At 35.2% G+C, this 21,094-nt stretch overlaps 3 protein-coding genes across 4 annotated transcripts; 1 reads left to right on the top strand and 2 right to left on the bottom strand.

Moving 5' to 3' along the window:
• Positions 1 to 5,004: 5,004 nt before the first annotated feature.
• Positions 5,005 to 8,272, bottom strand: si:ch73-361p23.3 (tumor necrosis factor receptor superfamily member 4). Its single transcript, XM_051111499.1, has 7 exons — positions 8,117 to 8,272; positions 7,874 to 7,984; positions 7,578 to 7,703; positions 7,421 to 7,493; positions 6,233 to 6,453; positions 6,039 to 6,146; positions 5,005 to 5,946 (listed from the first exon to the last, which is right to left on the bottom strand). The coding sequence occupies exons 1-7, from the start codon at positions 8,196 to 8,198 to the stop codon at positions 5,885 to 5,887; spliced, it is 783 nt and encodes a 260-aa protein (XP_050967456.1). The 5' UTR covers positions 8,199 to 8,272; the 3' UTR covers positions 5,005 to 5,884.
• Positions 8,273 to 12,519: 4,247 nt separating this feature from the next.
• tcta (T cell leukemia translocation altered) lies at positions 12,520 to 14,913 on the top strand. Its single transcript, XM_051113110.1, has 3 exons — positions 12,520 to 12,887; positions 12,981 to 13,035; positions 14,314 to 14,913. The coding sequence occupies exons 1-3, from the start codon at positions 12,677 to 12,679 to the stop codon at positions 14,354 to 14,356; spliced, it is 309 nt and encodes a 102-aa protein (XP_050969067.1). The 5' UTR covers positions 12,520 to 12,676; the 3' UTR covers positions 14,357 to 14,913.
• Positions 14,914 to 15,070: 157 nt separating this feature from the next.
• On the bottom strand, positions 15,071 to 19,331 carry glyctk (glycerate kinase). Of its 2 annotated transcripts, none has more exons than XM_051113109.1 (5): positions 19,238 to 19,331; positions 17,816 to 18,226; positions 16,654 to 16,802; positions 16,097 to 16,272; positions 15,071 to 15,985 (listed from the first exon to the last, which is right to left on the bottom strand). In XM_051113109.1, exons 2-5 carry the CDS (start codon positions 18,178 to 18,180, stop codon positions 15,110 to 15,112), a joined length of 1,566 nt encoding a protein of 521 aa, XP_050969066.1. In that variant the 5' UTR covers positions 18,181 to 18,226; positions 19,238 to 19,331; the 3' UTR covers positions 15,071 to 15,109. The 2 variants fall into 2 exon arrangements, with proteins under 2 accessions (XP_050969066.1, XP_050969065.1); XM_051113108.1 differs by lacking the exon at positions 19,238 to 19,331 and adding an exon at positions 18,750 to 19,231.
• Positions 19,332 to 21,094: the final 1,763 nt, after the last annotated feature.

The following is a 21,094-nucleotide window of genomic DNA, read 5'->3' on the forward strand; positions in this document are numbered from 1 at the left end:
AAAATTTAATTCAAATTTATAAATACGTGACCCTGGACCACAAAACCAGTCTTAAGTGGCTGGGGTTTATTTGTAGCAATAGCCAAAAATACATTGTATGGGTCAAAATTATTGATTTTTCTTTTATGGCAAAAATCGTTAGGAAATTAAGTAAAGATCGTGTTCCATTAAGATACTTTGTAAAATTCCTACTGTAAATGTATGAAAACTTATTTTTTGATTAGTAATATACATTGTTAAGAACATTATTTGAAGAACTTTAAAGGGGATTTTTTCAATATTTAGATTTTTTTTGCACCCTCAGATTCCTGATTTTTAAATAGTTGTATCTCGGCCAAATATTGTCCTATCCTAACAAACTAACATCAGTGAAAAGCTTATTTATTCAGCTTTCATATGCTGTATAAATCTCAATTTTGAAAAAATGACCCTTACGACCCGGGTCACATATTTTACAAACATTAAATTGTTTCTGAATGAGATTGCTTCGACCATTTTATACGAGTCATGTCAGAGGTACAGCTCAACCAAAAATGAAAATTTGCTGAAAATGTACTCACCTTCAGGTCATCTGATATGTAGATGAGTTTGTTTCTTCATTAGAACTGTTTTACAGAAATGTAGCATTACATCATTTGCTCACCAGTGGATCCTCTGCAGTGAATGGGTGCCATCAGAATGAGTCAGAAACAGCTGATAAAAACATCACAATAATCACAAGTAATCCACATGACTCCAGTCAATTAAAGTTCTGTGAAGTGAAAAGCTGTGCATTTTTAAGAAACAAATCCAAAGAAACAAATATATACTTACTAATAATATATAATATAATATGTGACCCACAACTACAAAACTAGTCATAAGGGTCAATTTTTTGAAATTGAGATTTATATATCATCTGAAAGCTTGGCCAAGATACAAAAAAATAAGTTTTGATATATTCACAGTAGGACATTTACAAAATATCTCAATGGAACATAATCTTTACTTAATATCCTAGCAATCGATAATTTTGACCCATACAATGTATTGTCGGCTATTGCTACAAATATACCTGTAGCGTTTGGGCCAATCAGACACACAAATGTTCTTTCGATTTACTAAATCAATTTTTCATTGAATTAACAAATAATCAAATATCTTTGACCTTCCTATCAAACATAGCCCCAGGTCATTGTGTATAGTATTACTGTATTTTGTGTTTTTCATTGTATTCTGTTGTATGCATTTGTTATGATAGATCTCTATTGTAGTATAACTTACCTATGCCATGTTTGGTCTCTTTGAATTTGTATTTTGATGATCTAAATGATGGTGTATATTATATGCTGATACCCCTGCAACATATTAGTGTTTTAAAAATCCTCAGTAGTTTTGTATCAACACCCAATTGAATTACATATGCAAAATACCATGCTCACAGACAAAGAGTCGCAAACTTTCCCTTCAAAGGTAAAAGTCACCATTGGCTCTCAGACCTCCTGGAGGCTCTCTCTTCGCTCTTCTGCAAAATCTTCCGATCGCTGCCTGTGTGGAAGGACTTACGTGGAGCCTGAGTCGGCACAGGGCGTGCCCAACAGACCCCAACATATAGAGCTGTGGCTCTCGACCACAAAGTTTTCCATGTTTTTTTCACTTTTCTTCACTCGTCTCACATGAGTGACTCACCTCAGTCAGTCAGGGGTTCTTTTAGAACCTAAGAGAATGGGGAGGATGAGCTAGAACTCATTTTCCATTAAGATATTTTGTAAATTTCCTACCCTAAAAATGTCAACATGTAATTTTAGATTAGTAATATGCATTGCTAAGAACTTCATTTGGACAACTTTAAAGGCTATTTTCTCAATATTTAGATTTTTTTGCATCCTCAGATTCCAGATTTTCAAATAGTCGTATCTCAGCCACATATTGTCCTATTCTAACAAACCATACTTCATTGGAAAGCTTATTTATTCAGCTTTCATATGCATATGTAACACCCTTATGACTGGTTTTGTGGTCCAGGGTCACATATAATATAATATAATATAATATAATATAATATAATATAATATTTACAAATGGGTATATACATATTTCTGATCACCGAGTAATAATCCTTTAAATATTGAGGGGGGGGGTTTTTGCTTTCTTACCTTCAAAAGACCTTTGGTCTTTCCTGACATTACTGATCTACAAAGAGATTTGATATGCAAAAATACAAGACCGAAAGGTACTTCTGCAGCTCTTTATGTGACTTGAAACTCAAAAAAAGTAGACCTATCTTGCTTGCAATCAGTACAGGGTCTGCCAAACCATGCCTTTACCACCTGACAAGCAGCAAATGAGGCCGAGCCTGACATTTAAGTGATATTGGCTTCTGAATTGAATGTCTATTATGATGAAAGCAATTGCAAGGGAAAAGAATAAGTGATATTGGCTTCTGAATTGAATGTCTACTTTGATAAAGTAATTTTAAGAAAAAAAATCCCCCAAACCAAAACACAGATGATGATGTCATAAAGCGAGATGGTCTGTGTGGTAGAACAGGCGTCTTACAAGTATCATGTTCACATCTCTTGCGCAAAGGATACACCCAGCAGAACTGTTGGCGTTTCAGTGTAGCTGACTGAAGTGGTCTATGTGAAATGTCACATGCTCTGCATGAGGTTAACGTCACATAAGCGTACATCTACCTATGACACATTCACACTCTGTTTTTTTTTTCTCTGTTTTTTTTTTCTCAGTTATGTGTAAGCTGTTAAAATTGATGAGCCAACGTATGTCACAATCAGTGTGATCCCACAGTCATCATAGAGTTTGTTTACCGTATATTGACGTACTTAAGAATTATACACGCAGCTCATCAGTACAGTGTGAAAAAAAAAACTGAATTTCGTAATTTTTTGTGTTGAGCCTTTTTAACACACACAAAAAGCTGCAAGCTTTAGGATACAGTAATATAAAACTGTTAAATTGAAAATATAATTTAATGTGACAATGTTTTTTTTTTTAAATATATATATGGATTTTATAGAAACAGCTATTCACAGAATTTTTGAAATATTGCTAAAAGCAAAACAGTAAAAATGAAATGTCTATTGGTTATCCCACTTAGACTACACCAGTCACATTTACAAAAAATAATAAAAAAAACTGTAAAATGGACTAAAAAATTATTAATTTTATTGCACTATAGAAAAATCATATTGCTTGAATTTTGTTTGAAATTTTCCTTCCATGTCTATTCAAGTCCACATTTAATTGCGCTCTGATAGAAAGTTTTGCAAAGCCTTTCCAAAAAGACCAGTTCATTTCACAGAATGAAGCCTTGTTCGTAGTATCAGGTTTACATTTGACAGTGCACATCAATAAAGATTCTCCAAATGCATAATTTCAGCTAATTTACAACTGTAGTCAAATGAATGGTTAGTGCTAGTATATTGCAACAGCCTACTTGCTTTTACAAGAAATCTACTATAAAACGTGAGGGGAACTCTAATCTTCGTGGCAGTGAGACTGTTTGACAAGAAGGCAAAGGATGTGGTTCCTTCTCAAGAACAACAGATGAAGTAAGGAAATGAACAGGTTCCAAGATTACTGAGCCCTCAGACCAATAATGCAACAAGATTGCATCAAAAATGCGCTGCTGGTTATGCAAGCATGGTAGAACACTGCTTATCTGAACAGAAAATGGATTATAGATAAAAAATAAAACAAACTGCTCACACTTATAGCCGAGATCAGGAAGTAGATGGCGATTTTTGTCAGCACATCTTGTTCTTGACGTCTGCAGCTGTGTGGCCCTGCAGATGGTGCTGCTGCTTCATATAGAAAATGAAAATATCACAATCATTTAGATACAACGAACATCCTTCTATGAAATTAAGTGAAAAAGTACTTCTATACAGTATTTCACTTTCTACTCTCATTTTTTTTTTCCTGAAATTTGTGGATTGAGCTGGTCTGTTAGGGGTTTTTGTGGTTAACAAACCCGACTTTTCATTTCAAATCCTTTACGAAAAAGTTTCACCTGTGCAGAGGTGGTCGCGAATGAGACGTCATTATTTAGGAGTGGATCGAGAATCTAGAAATTACCTCCACATCCGTCCCCCTCAATACATATCACATGATAAAAGTAATATAAATATCATTTAAAACTATTTTTCGGTACATCTCATTGCTATACTTGTCCAAAAAAAAAAATAAAAATAATAATAATAATAATAATAATAATAAAATAGTTAGTAGTTGGTATAGGCTCATTTCTCACAAGTCTTATCTTAGCAGTCAAACCAAGTAAACAGATGCAAGGTTTACATTAAACTGTTAACAGTCGTGTGGCTTTACAAGAGGAAGGTGCATAACGACATTTAGCTTCAAGGCCTGGAACGTGAGCTGTGCGTGGATGGAAATTTCGAAGAAGTTCAACCGAAAACTGTCGCCTCCCCAGAGCCTTGGCGTGTTTTGCGTTTCTAGAGACAGAGGCAGGGGACGTTGTCGACTGTCGGAAGAAACCTAAATGTAGGAGGGGACTATACCCGCTCTGACGTTGCAAAGTGCACTTGAAATACGAAGATCAGCTTGATGAAAATACATGATTTTAATGTTAGTCTTAATTTTTCAGTTTTATAATAAGCAAAAAAAAAAATACACATTTAAAAATAATAAGAATTTTTTTTTACAGAATATGACAAAATTTCATTCAAAAATACATGAGAGCAACAACAACAACAAAATAAAAACAACCTGATAACAATATTTTAGATTTAGTCCTTTATTTAAAGTGGTAAATTAGACCATATGATCAGACACATTGCACGGAATGACAACAAACATTAAACACTACAAATATTACTGCCTACAAAAATGTCACTGGTTTATGCAGCCCACTTATTTCCATTTCATAGAAACAACACTAAATCTTTACAATTAGGCTACACGCACAAAAAAAAAAAAAAAAAAAAAAAAAAAAGATTCTCAGTTGTTGTCCTTAGCCCACCTGAATATGTGAAACTTAGATCATTTGTCATATTTCTCTCAGGAATGCATGAGTCATCACAGGACATATCTGTGGTAAACAACTGTGGCGACATGGAAATGACTCTATAAGGTTACGGCATCCATCGATCTGCCTACAGCTGCCGTCTGAAGTTTAGGCGATGTGAAGTTCACATTTTAAAACCACTAATCGGTAGATTAGTAGTTTTATGTCCAAGTAATGAATTGAAATCAATTCACGGCTTCTATTTAATTAGCCATCTGAATTCAAATGGATGAGCATTTACACTACAAGTGCAATGACTTTGAACACCTTAACATGTGGATGAATCACAGTTTGTTTTGGACCCCTAACTGCAAACGGGATCCCCGAAACAGGTGCAAACGGGGTCTTAAACAACCCTTAGCTACTTTTGTCTTGATGTATTTACATCATTCTTAAAACATTAACTACAGTGAATTAAAAGTGTTAATAATAGTATTAACTATATCAAAAAGTTTGTTATATGACTTAAAACAATTATAATTAAGCATTGACTATTTTTGTTTTTTTAAAGAGATAGTTCACCCAAAAATGAAAACTGTGTCATCATTTACTCATCCTCGTGTTATTCCAAACCTGTATGACATGCTTTCTTCTGTTGAACACAAAAGAAGATATTTTGAAGAATGCTGGTACCTAAACGGTTGATGGTAACAACTGACTTCCATAGAACAAAAAAAAAATGTTTGGTTACCAACTTTCTTCAAATGTCTTCTTTTGTGTTCATTTTCATTTTGGGGTGAATTATCCATTTAAATGGTGTTAAATTGGAAGTTAACACAAGCAATTCAACAAGTTATATAACAACTAATACTGCATGCATACAAAATATTCCACAAAAAGAAACACTGACGCCATGTGTTAGACAAGCAAAGACAGGCACTTTTCCCCAGATTCTTCAACAGGCTTTCTGCATACACTTTCTAGAGAAAATAAATGTAAGATGGATGAATATAGAGTAGCCACAAACACACAGACACACAAGTGGTCGTATGGGAAACTTAGGGTACTGCACCTTTTCGAAAATCCACTTTCTTGTGGTTTTGAATACAGTGGGTGAATTTACACTTATGGTACAGGAGTCCAGCCAACAGAAGAATACCAGCGCATACCATAATCAGCCCTAGAATTAAATATGAATTAAATCTTAGCAAGAAAGACACAAATTGTAACTGATTACTAAACCTGGAAGCAATAAAGGAAGATTACACAAGCTGTTGGAGTTGTCTTTCCCTGAGTTGTTGGGGGAGGAGTCTTTAGTTCTTGAAGTGGCCGTAGAAGAGACTGTGGTTGTCTGGGAAGGGGTAGAGATTGTTGTTGTCCAGGATAGGGTGGTAGACCACACTACCCTATCTGTCACCTCTTTTGATGCATTTTTGCAGACAGCATCAGAAGTGCTGCTGCCTGGGATTGCAATTCCACTTTTACACCTACAGAGCAAAAAAATAAAAAATAAAAAAAATAATGCAGTTTTCTTCATAAAACAACTATAATGGAAAATTCTGTCATCGTTTACTCTCTTGCCAATGTCATTACAACCCTGTATGAAATTTCTTCTGCAGAACACAAATTTTAATAGTCAAGCCCATACAATGTTTCAGCTGGAACATTTTTCAAAATATCTTCATTTGTGACCCTCGACAACAAAACCAGTCTTATTTGTAGCAATAGTTAAAAATACATTGTATTGATCACTTTTTCTTTTAATGCCAAAACTCATTAGGATATTAAGTAAAGATCATGTTCCATGAAGATATTTTGTATATTATTTCTACCGTAAGTGTATCAAAACATAATTTTTGATTAGTAATATGCATTGCTAAGAACTTCATTTGAACAACTTTAAAGGTGATTTTCTCAATATTTAGATTTTTTGCACCCTCAAATTCCAGATATCTCAGCCAAACATTGACCTTTCCTAACAAACCATACGTCAACGGAAAGCGTATTTATTCAGCTCAATTTAATAAATCAATAAATCTCAATTTCGGAAAATTTACCCTTATGACTTGTCACATTTGGGTCACATTTGTTCACCAAAAGTGGGGGAATCATACAGTTTTGGAATGACAGGAGAAAGAGTAAATGATGACACAATTTTCATTTTTGACTAAACTACCCCTTTGACATCTTAGTGCTGAATCACACAAGAGGGCGCTGATTATGCACTGAAATAAAGCCACAGAGATAATTAATATGCTTTAGGGTCATCACTGAAATTCATTTAACCTTGTAACTGGGACATTTTTATGCTCCCCCTCAATGAGTCGGCTACACATTTGAGCAGGGTCCATTTGTGTGTCGGCTCGAGGAAACCGTTTCTTGACAAGGGCCCTTTGAATTGGCATTTGCATGAGGCTATCAAACCGTACATCCTTATAAACTGTATAAACTTACTCTTTCCATTTTTTGCAATCTGAGTCCTCTTGGTCTGTGAAGAAGCCTTCGTCACATTTTTTACATTCCTTTCCTAGAAGAGAGACATAGTCCAGGTTTCATGAGATGCACTTGAGTTATTGATGTGATTCAGTAAAGTAGGATTTAATATACATACCTTCTTTAATTCCAAACCCTTGTTTACAGATGCAAATCTCGTTTAGCTGATCAACAGGCGTAAAGCCTGGGTTACATTTGCATTCAGTGTTACTGGTAGGTGTGCAAGACTTTATTTCCTTACTGCCTGAGGGGTAAAAAAAAATGTTGTTAAAGATAGAAATAAAGTTTTTGTCTCTGATCTTTGTGTTAATGCCACATATTGAGTGGTTTACAGTGTCTTTTAGCATGACATTCATTATACAGTAGCATTCTTAGTTACTAAATCTGTCTGAAATAATAAATTGTGGCACATACCTCTTTTACATTTGCTGCAGTTCGAACAGTAATAATCTGTTGAACTTGTAGATTTATATTGTTCTCGTAGGCAGGGCTCACAACTTCGCGTATTATAATTGAGCCTTTGACCTAAAAAAAAAATATATATATATATATATATATATATATATATATATCTTAAACGAGGTGTTATGTGACCAATATCCATTTAAGCCCAACGGTAAATCCCAAATCCAAGTATTTAACAATAATCATACATACCTGCTGGACAAGATGCGCCTGCATTTTGGTGAACTAACAGTAAACACAGAAGATCTAAGAGGACTTTCCTGTAGCAGACCATGACAGCCGTAACACTGTCGCAGAGTGTTGTAACTGCGAGTGACTCTCAAATGAGAGGAAACAGCGACTGAAATCACTCTACTGACAAAATGACGTTTACCCCAACCTTGTGTGAAAAGGCAACTTCCCCCACTGTAACTTTTTTTTCCACTTCACCCACATTAACTGTGGAAAAAAACATGTAGGATTGTAGAGCTATGTTTTTGCTTTTGTTAATAATGTCAAAATCATTAAGTTAAATGAAAATATATCACTAATAATTTTTAGCATTGTTTCCGTTTAATTATCTGTTTCTAACATATACCACAACTTTCTCAAAATAATTTTGGCACGGGCAAGTTTAGAGATTTTTGACGGGGAAATTAAATCTAAATCCAATCAGGCTTTAGGCTTTTTCGACATACTCTACCTTTTTGAACCGGAGTACACAGACGATAAACTTGTGGTGATTCGAAGACGTGATTTGTAGTAGTGATGGGAAGTTCGGATCATTTTACCGACTCGGACCTTTGAGTCTCGTTCAGCAAAATGAACAAATCTTTTTTCCGAGTCATTTCGTTCATTTCAAAATGAACAAATCTTTCAAGAACGACCGGTGGACGCGCATCCCAGAGCCTGTGCTACACGAGCTTTTGTGCTTAAAAAGTTAAAAAACAAATTTTTATTTGTATACTTACTTACTTACTTATTTGTAGACTCAAAGGTCCGAGACCCCCTTTGAAGCTGCATTTAAACTGCATTTTGGAAGCTCGAATTCGGCGCACCAGTGAAGTCCATTATATGCAAAAAATCCTGAAATGCTTTCCTCAAAAACCATAATTTCTTTACGACTGAAGACAGAAAAACATGAAGATCTTGGATGACAAGGGGGTGAGTAAATTATTTGTAAATTGTTGTTCTGGAAGTGGAGTTCTCCTTTAAGTCAGCCATATAGTAATTTTTAAACAAAAGTTGAGCTGAATAAAACTACCTAGAAGGTTGGGTTAAACATTTAACCCCCTAAATTTTAGAATACAAGCATCCCACAGTTTACATTTGCTTCATGACATCATCATCTGGTATGAATTTATTTGACTGAATTTGATGAAGCATTAAATGGCACACTGAAGTGTAACATGAAAAGGTGCTCTCTTTGTACTCTAATGACTCAGAAATGTTTTGCATAGGAAAAACCAACTCTTATGCAGCAGTACTGAAAACAGGTAGGTCTGAGTCTGACACATTTAGGGCAGAGTATTTGAGGTTCCTTGGTTTACTCGTCTGCAGTTTACAGGAAAAAAGGGTACGTTAGACACGTGTGGAGAATAAGTGTGTTCTGTTTTACTCTTTGTCATCAGTTGAGAAACAATTAATGAATTGGGATAACATTTCTATACTTTATAGCAGACAATGGAGTGGGCAAAGCAACACCAACACTAAAAACAAAATCCTGTAACTGGAAAATTACTCTGTAAAGTGAAAGATAACTGCAATGAACTGCATCTTTCTATTTGCAGAAAAGAGTGCAGAGCTTCCATTTACCACGACATAGTGCAGATTTTAATCAAAGCTTCTTCCGCTCATCTCGGCAAAAAAAAAAAGCAAGGTCTGTTATCCTGTATGAGAAAGAGGATTCGAAAAGTATATATATAGAGAGTTATGACAGCAGAAAACAAAAAACACACACGCACGCAAAAAAAAAAAAGGAGAAGAAAGATTTTCACTAAACTAGGTGTTTTCCCAACAAAATGACTGCTGCACTAATGTGCTCTTAATTAGACAGTTTACTCAGCTTTGAAGATAAAAATAGAAAATGAAATTAAGGTAATGGTGGGGAATTGAGTAAATACTCTCAGTTGACCTACTTCTGCTCGGGTTGTTTTTTACCTTTGTAAAATGTTCTTCTTAAGGGAGCTATAAATTCTGTAGTTTCAGTGCATTGATATTGAATTATTAAAAACACTGCTACTGTACGGACAATACTACACTCTTAAAAATAAAGGTGCTTCACAATGCCATAGAAGAACCTATTTTGTCTCAGTGGTTCCATAAAGAACCTTAAACATCTGAAGAACCTTTCTGTTTCACAAAAGTTTCTTTGTGGCGAAAGAAGGTTCTTCAGATTATAAAAAGGTAAGAAAGAGATGGTTCTTTAAAGAACTTTTGACTGAATGGTTCTTTGTGGAACCAAAAATGGTTCTTCTATGGCATTGCTTGAAGAACCTTTTAAAGCACTTTATGTTTAAGAGTGTAGATTATATGGTAACTTTTGCCAAGCAGATCCCACCTCAGACCTAAAGGGATAGTTCACCCAAACCCATAAGACCTTTGTTCGTCTACGGAGCACAAATTAAGATATTTTTGATGAAATCCGAGAGCTTTTTGACCTCACATAGAAAACAAGGGTCCTACCACATTCAGGGTCCAGAAACGTAGCAAGAACATCAACAAAATAGTCCATGTGGCATATCTTAATTTGTTTTCTGAAGACAAACGAAGGTCTTACTGATTTGGAATGACATGAAGGTGAGTAATTAATGACAGAATTTTCATTTTTGCGTGAACTATCCCTTTAAGAGTGTCAATCTGCAAATCAAATATGTACTTGTCAACAAGAAAAATACACTTTACATATATTTTTTCAGCTTCTCAAAAGCCACAGTTGTTGCCAGGTTTCACTTCCCTGTATGTTACAGCAACATTCTTGACTACAAACCACATAAACAATACTAAAAGATCATTACTATGGTGAAGTTTCATAATAGGGTGCATAAGCTGCAAATCAAGACTTTCCACTTTTCAGAATCTCATGTTGTGCCCAGGATGTGTAGGAAACAGCAGTTTCAGACCTGATGCTTTCACTATAACTATATACCCATTCAGGGTTAATTCATCTTTTTTTGAAAAAGGACTAAACCAGAAAATATGATTCTGAATGAAAAGATGAAAAGACATATTTCATCACACTCTCACAAATGTTAAGTTTTAATCATTTGAATTTGTCCATTATCAATCTGACCATACATATAATTTTTCTGGGGGTGAAACTCATTGATTTTCATGTCATGAACATTTCATTTCCACTATATCATAAATTTAAGGCTGGCTAAGGATTAATTGCAATTAATTGCATACAAAATAAACGTTTGAGTTTGCCTAATATATGTGTGTGTACTGTGTGTAATTATTATGTATATATATAAATACAAGCTCATTCATGTACATATTTAAGAAATATTTACAAGTATATGTATTTATTAGAATTTTTATAAAAATATATATTATATATATGTAAAAATATTTTGTACATAAAAATTCTGACAAATACAGTAAAATTCTGAAATATTTTTATTATTTAAAATAACTTGTTTTCTATTTAAATATATATTAAAATGTAACTTATTCTTGTGCTTTTAATCCTGAATTTTAGCAGCATTACTCCAGTCACATGATCATTCAGAAATCATTCTAATATTCTGATTTGCTGCTCAAAAAACTTTTATGATTATTATTATGTTAAAAACAGCTAAGTAGATTTATGTTTTTTATTTTTTTTTTTTTTTTTTTGATGAATAGAAAGTTCAGAAGAACAGCATTTATCTGTATTATCTCTTTTGTAACATTATAAATGTATTTATCATCTCTTTTGATGAATTTAAAGCATCCTTGCTAAATAAAAGTATTAATTTCTATAATTTAAAAAAGCCTTTAGTGTATAATGTTACAAAAGCTTTTTATTTCAGATAAATGTTGATCTTCGGATCATTCTCATCATCAAAGAATCCGGAAAAAATGTACTCAGCTGTTTTAAATATTGATAATAATGATAAACATGTTTCTTGAACAGCAAATCAGAATATTAGAATGATTTCTGAAGGATCATGTGACACTGAAGACTCTAATGATGCTGAAAATTTAGATTTGATCACAGGAATAAATTACATCTTAAAATATATTCAAATCTTTGAATTTAAAAATTAATTTAATTAGTACATCATTATAGTTTTAAACAAAGTAATTCATATTGTCATTATGGATATGAATAATATAGAAAGTCTGGGTCTGAGATAAAGGTAAAATAACAATCCGTCTATATATAAATTGCATATTTGAAAAGTAGAAAAAGAAATTATGAAGGAACTGATAATATATGATACTTTTAAAAAAAAATCTGATAGTTGTTCATTTTTACAAAAATGAGATACGTGAACATAAAAACACCTGAAGCTGAAGAAACACCCATAATAGCTGCTCATTTTTTTATGGAGAATCGCTTACTCACATGCATTGCGCTACTCACCCCAGGCCGACAGATGGCGATGATGACGCCGCGATTATTTTCAAACCTCCAGTTGATGATCACATCGCTCTGCGAAGAAGACAGCGGCGGCTCAGCTTTGTTTACTTTAAAGATGGATGCTCAATTGCATACATTTTCTGAAAACAATTGCTATCTAGTTTAAAACCAGATACTAGAATGTAAGACAGAAAAAACACAACATGGAGGAAACGTGGGATTTTGAATTTTTGTCTCGTATGGTTGACAGCCTGGTGTCCTTTCTGTCCGAATTTGTGGACGACTGGCTGGCCAACGACATGAGAGTTGCAGTGTTTAAAATACTGTTCACCTGGCTGGTCATTAGTCTCGTAGCCATCCACTTTGCCTGGAAAGTGTACGGGAACACTGTCAACGATATGTACTACAGACAAGGTAAGCATTTAAGGAGGTGCTCTGTTATGCTGCTCAACCTAATCAATGGAAATTTCTAAACATATACTAAATATGCTTGTGATAATTCTTCAGGGACTGGAGGACAGAATGGCGGGACTCCTGAAACTGCGCCTCACCTGGGCGGATGGTCAGTAACCAGCCTTTGTAAAGTTGCTCATGAACGATTCGTTCATTGTGAGTCTGTCACGTGACAAATTAAAGAAAGACTCCGAGTTTAATTTATGCTTGCATTATATTGATTTCCTAGTTTTAATTCGGAGTATGGTCAAATAATGTGTGTGTGGACGAGTTTGGGGAATTTGGATGTGGAAAAATACAAACAACGAAATAATTTAAATAGAGATTAGTTCATTATGCTATTCAAGACTCAAAGATCAAGCAAGTATAACTAACGTTATAGCCCCATCTTCACTATTTCAGTGATTAGTCCAACTGAGTTGGATGTTTCTTAAAGGGGTCATCGGATGCCCATTTTTCACGAGTTGATATGATTCTTTAGGGTCTTAATGAAAAGTCTATAATATACTTTGGTTAAAAATTCTCAATGGTTGTGTAAAACAACACCCTTTTTACCTTGTCAAAATGAGCTCTGCAAAAATCATCCCATTCTGAGGGGATTGTTCCTTTAAATGCAAATGAGCTCTGCTCGCCCCGCCCCTCTCTTCTCTCTGTGGAGTGACGAGCCTGTTTACTTTAGCCGCATTTAGCGCATTTAACCCTTCACAACAAATGTAATCTACTGCATCTTCAGTGGCTCAGATGTGGGGAGTAAATTACGACCACTATGTTCATTATTACATCCAGCAACACAACACCTCAATCGCTCAGTCTGAGATATTCTTGTCTAACTTACATCGAAAACAGTCGAAACAGTGGGGGTTGGACTGTGACAGCTGATCTGAGGTAAGACGCTTATGTCAATCAACTATGATGATTGACATAAGTGGTGTGACAGGCATCTGAGAACGGCTCGATTTGAAAAAGGGGATATTATTTTTACAGATTAATTAAAAACCACTGCATGGATTTTTATCATTATAGGGTAGATGTGTATATACACCGTCAACACACATTAATGTTCAAACAACATGTAAAAGTGAACTTTGCATCCGATGACCCCTTTAACGATTCACTGATGAATCGAATCGTTCGGCATTCGCTGAAGAGTCTCTTGTGCATTTTGTAATGAGTATAACATTTCAGAACACTGGGAACTGTTGAGTGAGCTGATAGCATTTACAGTTTACAGATAGTAGACAAAAAAGTGCTTTCATTCGAATTTAATAGAAAGCACTGTTAACAAAACATTGAAAGAGGAGCAAAAAAAATTCTAAACCCATCAGTATTTTGAAGGTTTTAAACATTGCTGTTCCATTGTCAAGTCAAATATTTTCCATTTTTTCAGGGAAAGTGCAGCTGGTGATGCTATGAAAACCCACCGTGAGTGATGTACCTGCAACTGGACTAAGACCACAGATGCATAAGATGGCAATTACATTCCTTCAAGAGGACTAAATAATCATAGCTTGTGCCATTGAATCAGTTCCACTTGTGAAGATGTCTGTGATGAACTGTGGTGCATAAGTCAAGGTCCAAACACATGAATATATGCTCTAAAATACCTGACAGAATGGTGCTGTGCACTGGAAAGAGAGCGTAAAAGGAACATGCTGTGATATATAACAGCTTTTTTAGAGTGTTTAGTTTATTTGGATTGAATTGGAAGCTTGTAGATAGCAAAACTTAAACCATTCCCACACAGTATCGTTTGGCTATAAACTGACAGGAATACTAGTCAAAGTAAAGGTCCCAAATGTTCACATAGTCATTTGGTCTGTATGTGGAAATCAAACATTTAATTTCAGTGATGTAAGAAAATAAGACTTGATTGTACAGAGAGATAAAAAGACATCAAGTGTGCCTCTACCATGCTTTCACATGTCCAAGAGGTTGATGCTGTCTTTTTACAATGCAAATAATAAATGCATTTGTATCTGATTGTGAATTGGTTTTCTGTTATTTACTACATAAGTAAACTGTATTTCAGTCAGTGTATAACAATACGCATTGAAAACTTTCTTACTTTGGTTCAGGACCAAGCATGAGCCATTTATGACAAGACCAAAAACATTAGTGGTTAAAATAAGAGATATTATGAAAAATCTTTTTAAAAAATCATTTATTCCTCTAATTTTGTCAAATTATTGTAAGTCTGTTTGGGGTGATGGTGGCAGCAACATAACATGCACATCCATCACATTGGTTCCAGTCAGTCCTGGCATGATTAACCGTCGTCCTTCAGAGAGCTGTGAGAAAAATGTGAACGAATCATTATTGGTTAGAAAGCCATCAATGTCCAGACCTTGAGACGTGGCCTCTTCCATTAGTTCCCTGTCAGTGACGGCACCAGCTGCCTCAGTGGGGCCATCCTGTCCATCGGTTCCTCCACTGAGGAACACTGCACCATTATTCCCTTCACTACTACTCAGCTCAAGCCCCACCCGCAAAGCCAACTCCTGGTTCCTCCCTCCCCTGCCCTTTCCTGTCAGTTGCACAGTGGGTTCTCCTCCAGCCAGAAGACAGGTTGTACCCCACCCTTCCTTTATCTCCTCTACGAGCACGTTCATGGTGCGACACAAGTCCCAGCTTTCTACCCCAACCTCTGGTCCAAGCTGAAGGATCTTTGCAGCGAGTTCTGGAGGGGGGTCCTTTTCTGGGGAGCACGCGAAACGTGAGAGCAGCCCGTATAGTTGTGAAACAAAGCGAACGTCGCCACATACTCCTGGAGATAGAATTACGGGCCGAAGTCCTAATTCAACAGCCTTACGGCTGGCGCATTCAAGAGCAATAGTGTTTGAGCCAATTACAACATTTAAAACATGGTCTTTGGTTTCTCCATAATGGGGTCTAGTTTTACTAAGCACCTCTTTTACAGAGGAAGGAAGGGAGTCAGAAAGCTTATAACGATCAAAGATAGCCCAGACCTCTTCTGGCTTGGAGTCACTCTGGACTGTTGGACCGCTGGCTATCAAATCCAAAGGATCTCCAATAACATCAGACAGAATCAATGCCACTACCTTAAAGAGAATGTGATGCCAGAGTCAATATTATGCTCAAGTAACACCATTGTGTATTGCTTAAAAAACAGTTTTGCATGTCTTTTTTTGTTATGTAGTGTATAGTGTTACCTGGGCTGGGTTGGCACATTGGGCAAGGCCTCCACCCTTCAACAATGACAGGGCTCGTCTTACTGTATTTAGCTCTTGAATTGTGGCCCCTGCTGCTGCAAGTTTTCGTGTCACATCCTGTTTCTCCTGCAAGGACATGGGTGGTGCAGGAGCAGGTAAAAGTGCAGAGCCACCACCTGTAAGTACAAGTAAAAACATAAACATTTCAAGATCGTTCAGAAAATACACTATATACTTAATATGTTTTGGATCAGTAAGGTTCTTCTTTTTTTTAATGAAAAAAATGCCTCTGGAAATCAAATCTGGAGGCAAATATTGCCCTTTTATCAAAAAGTTAATTTCTGACCTTACAACAAAGACATTTATAATGCTATAAAAGCTTTTTATTTAAAATAAATTTTGCTCTTTTCACCAAAAAATGCACCAGTTTCCAGAAAAATATTAAGTATAAGTGAAGAGTTCAGATGCAAAAGCCTCTAAATCCATCTGACGTATGGTAGTGCATGTTGTAAAGAAAAAACTCAGAAAGAAAATAGGAAGAAAATAAGTCGCAGTACCAGAGATGAGCACGAGCAACAGATCTTTCTCAGTCAGACCACTGGCAAGTTCTCGAATACACTCTGCTGACTTCTGGGCATCTGCATCTAAATTGTTCTTTGCTCCTTCCATCACTGTAATTTTGCTGTTATTCTCAAGTAGCATCTTCCTGAGTGTGCATACAAACGGAGCTTTTCAGTAACAGTACATACAAACAGCTTTTCAGTAACATCCAGACTGTACTATATGGAAGCCCATTTCCGCCACTGAATAAAAAATAAAAAAGGTAATTGTGACTTTTTTTTCTCAGAACTGTGAGATATAAACACACAATTGCGAGTTATAAAGTCACATTTGCGAGATATATAAAAATAATAAAAAAAATTCTGACTTTTTTTCTTGCAATTGTGACTTTGCATCTTGCAATTCTGACTTGATTAAGTCAGAATTGTGAGGTAAGAAGTCGCAATAACCTTTTTTACAATTTTTTTCATTCAGTGGCGGAAACTGGCTTTCATAGTACTATGTGCGGCTAAATACAAAAAGAAAAATCTAGCAGAAAACTTGGAAGCCAGTTTGACATCAGGGCTACATGATGACTATATACTATATTTAGCATGAAATCTATTTGTAGGATATAATATTGGCAGATATACATGACTCTCACTAATTATATCATAAAATGTGTATATTGTGTCATATATATTTTTTTTTATTTAATAAGTCTGAAAAAAAAACTTATTTACAAGACAGCAAATTGTAGTCACCTAGAACCAAAATACACTTTGTGTATACAAAATAAAAATATTTTAAAACGATATAATATTGGCAGATATAAATGACTCTCACTAATTATATCATAAAATGTGTATATTGTGTCATATATATTTTTTTTTATTTAATAAGTCTGAAAAAAAAACTTATTTACAAGACAGCAAATTGTAGTCACCTAGAACCAAAATACACTTTGTGTATACAAAATAAAAATATTTTAAAACGATATAATATTGGCAGATATAAATGACTCTCACTAATTATATCATAAAATGTGTATATTGTGTCATATTTGTTTTTTGACATCAGGGCTACATGATGACTATGTACTATATTTAGCATGAAACCTATTTGTAGGATGAGGGAATTTAACAGAGGCATGTTAAAATATGTAATTAAAATACTTACTCTTTTCCATGATTGCATAGTGTTTTCTGGATACCATGAGGCACGCTGACCATCCCTTTAATTAGATGGTCTCCTACAATCCTCTCTGCTTCTGCTGCCATCCCCAGCACAGCCTTTCCAAAACCCACCAAATAAAGGTTATTGGTAAGTGTGAAACTCTTTCCACCCACAAGTAGTTTGTCTCCATGTCGCTCCAGACTTCTGCGGACCACTATGTTTGGCTGCACACCTTCAACCGCTGCAGAAAAGACAGCCCGGGCTCGCGTTTCTAATGACGACATACTGCGAGAGCACAGTGATGCTAAACTGACCCGCAGCGGGTGCTGCAGGTGAAGTGAACGTGAGCGAGCGAGAATCCAAGCCATAAAGCAATCAAATGATCCACATCAGATGAAGAGAGCCACTTAACACCTGAGAGGAGAAAGAGATATTAAACAGACAGATTAATATTACCGAATGTCACTGACCAACAAATCTTATGTTTTGAAGAAACCAGTAATTCAAGCGTTCCTCACATCAGTATAAAACACTGACAAAACAGCATGAAAATTACAGCTTTAATGTTCATGAAAAGTACAGCTTTAACGTTATCCAAATTTACTCTGTTGATATCTAATCTTCTTAATGCTATATTCTGTAAAACTTTTTTCTGATATAAACAGCTGTCGATTAGGCTAACAACTTCTGACAGTTTCCCAAGTTGGGAGAATTTATCTCAAAATATTGGCAGATATAAATGACTGTCACTAATTATATCATAAAATGTGTATATTGTGTCATATTTTTATAAGTCTAAAAAAATATATATATTTAGAAGACAGCAAATTGTAGTCATCTAAAAACAAAGTGAATACAAAATACACAACTACAGTGTCACCTGAGATCCTTTTCAAACACCATCCTTATACAACCTTTACAGTTTATGAGAACGTACCTGCACACTGTTCCAAGTAATCCTGAAGCTCTTTTAAGAAACATTTGAGAGCTGCATTACATTAGAGCCTGTGTACTGAGTGAGTAATGATTGACTACAGTTGACCATAGGGCAGAGAACTGGTCAGTTACAAGATGCTTGTGCCTTCATCAAGAGTTATTCCCAAAACAGTAGGAGGAGGTGCTACAATAGCCTTGTGACACTTAAGGTAAAGTCTAGTAATGGGGGTGGTAGTCATATTTACGCAAAAATGCACCACCCTTACAGACTGCATTGAAAACACAAATTTTCCACAGAAATGACATCAAACCATTATTGTTTACATTGAATTTTCCTCCATACTCCAACTTGTGGTCAACTTCAGCTATAGAAAACAACATAAATAACGTTTTAGCCTCATTTTTATGTGTGTATCAGTCATGTCAGGTTTACACATTCATAATTCTAACGCTCCCTTTCTCTGCTTGTTGTGAACAAAATCGACTCACATGTCGAAAGGCCCCTTCTCGACCAACAGATCATAGTTCACGAACGAAATGTCAGTTCCGCTCCAAATCGTTGTTTTGATTGAATCTTTTAAATGAACGAATTGTTTAAAAACCGACTCGTTCAGTGAAGGGAGGGCGGGAGTTCGATAATTTAACCAATGAAAAGCTCCTTCACAGCCCAGTCTCGAATGCTATTGGCTGGAACTACAGTCAAGGTAGGACGAGTCAGTAGACTTCAAGAACGATTCATTCTTTTAAAAGGTTCATTTACGAGCAAACAAACTTGACGTTTGTTTTGCAAAGTGAAATTATCAACCGAATTTTAGCTCATTGTCAGTATTTTACACAAACACATTTAATTAGGAAGTTTGTTAACCTAACCACTGACGATGGCAGTGCACATCTTAAATGTTTACTATTAACACACCGGAGTTTACAAGTTTACAGCGGCCATCTATTATTACACTAATAGAAAGCTGGAAATTAGAAGTGAATGAAACGCAACATATATGCTACTTCAGCACTACAATGCTAATATGCTGTGTGTAAAAAGTCTTCTAAAGAAGCAATGACATATTTTATTCAGAAGGTGGCAGTAAGTCAGCTAATATAAACTAAACCCATGGCAACATACATTTGTAACATCCATAACACGTGAAATTGCACACTAAAGTGTGTACAAATTTAGTTATACTTCACACTTATACTATTTTTGTGTCACCAAACAGCAGAGGTGGCACGTCATACTGTGTATGACATCATTCTTCCTGTTATCAGTGTCTCCCAGCTCCATCTGTTACTCACACCCGTGGGGAGAAGAGTACAGTGCAACATTGCAAGCTCTCATTTACAAGTAGCAAACAACTTAACATTTATTTTCATTGTGCAGGCAATTTGATGTTTTCATGTTTTCATGACTAAAAACCTGCATTCTAATTCACTGTCTATACCTCAAATGTTCAAAATGTTCATCTTAAAAAGGATAGTCCACCCAAAAATGAAAATTCTGTCATCATTCACATCTCTTCATGTTTTTCCAAACCTGTAGTGCATTTCTTTCCTCCTTGGGAAGAAGATATTTCAAAGAATGTTGAGAATGGTTTCAGGCCCCATTGACTTCTATAGAATTTTTGGTCTATTTGTTTCTTTTAAAAATATCTTTTTTGTGTGTACAGTCATACAGGTTTAGAATGACAAAAAGGGTATATGATAAATTTTTCATTTTTGGGTGGACTATCCATTTATGAGAAGTCAACAGTAATCGCTTCAGTCAGCAAGAAATGAATATTCTACAAGCATTTATATTCTTTAAGCTAATTTTTCACATTTATTATGCCATAATTTGTAATTTTATATTGCTTTATAAAATGCACTAGCATATTATTTTTTTATACAGTGCCTTGCAAAAGTATTCATACCCCTTCATTTTTTTCACATTTTGTGTTGCAGCCTTAAAATGCTTTAAATTACTTTTTTTCCCACAGTAATCTACACTACATACACCAAAATGACAAAGCAAAAAATAGATTTTTAACAACTTTGCAAATTTATTAGAAATAAATGAATAAGTGTTTATACCCTTTTCTGGGACACTTGAAATTGAGCTCAGGAGCATTCATATTGCTTGTAGATGTTACTACATTTTGAGTGGAGGTAACCTGTGGAAAATTCATTTGATGAGTATAATTTGGAAAGGCACACACCTCTCAATAAAAGATCTAACAGCTGAAAATGCATATTAGAGCAAAAACCAATCCCTGAGGTTTAAAGAACTGCCTATAGAGCTCAAAGACAGGAGATCTGGACAGATCTGGAGTTCAGAAAAAATGGAATGGAAGACGTTTGAAACAACTAGGA

The sequence above is a fragment of the Labeo rohita genome, chromosome 6, assembly GCF_022985175.1.
Source record: "Labeo rohita strain BAU-BD-2019 chromosome 6, IGBB_LRoh.1.0, whole genome shotgun sequence".
Classification (NCBI taxonomy): Eukaryota; Metazoa; Chordata; class Actinopteri; order Cypriniformes; family Cyprinidae; genus Labeo; species Labeo rohita.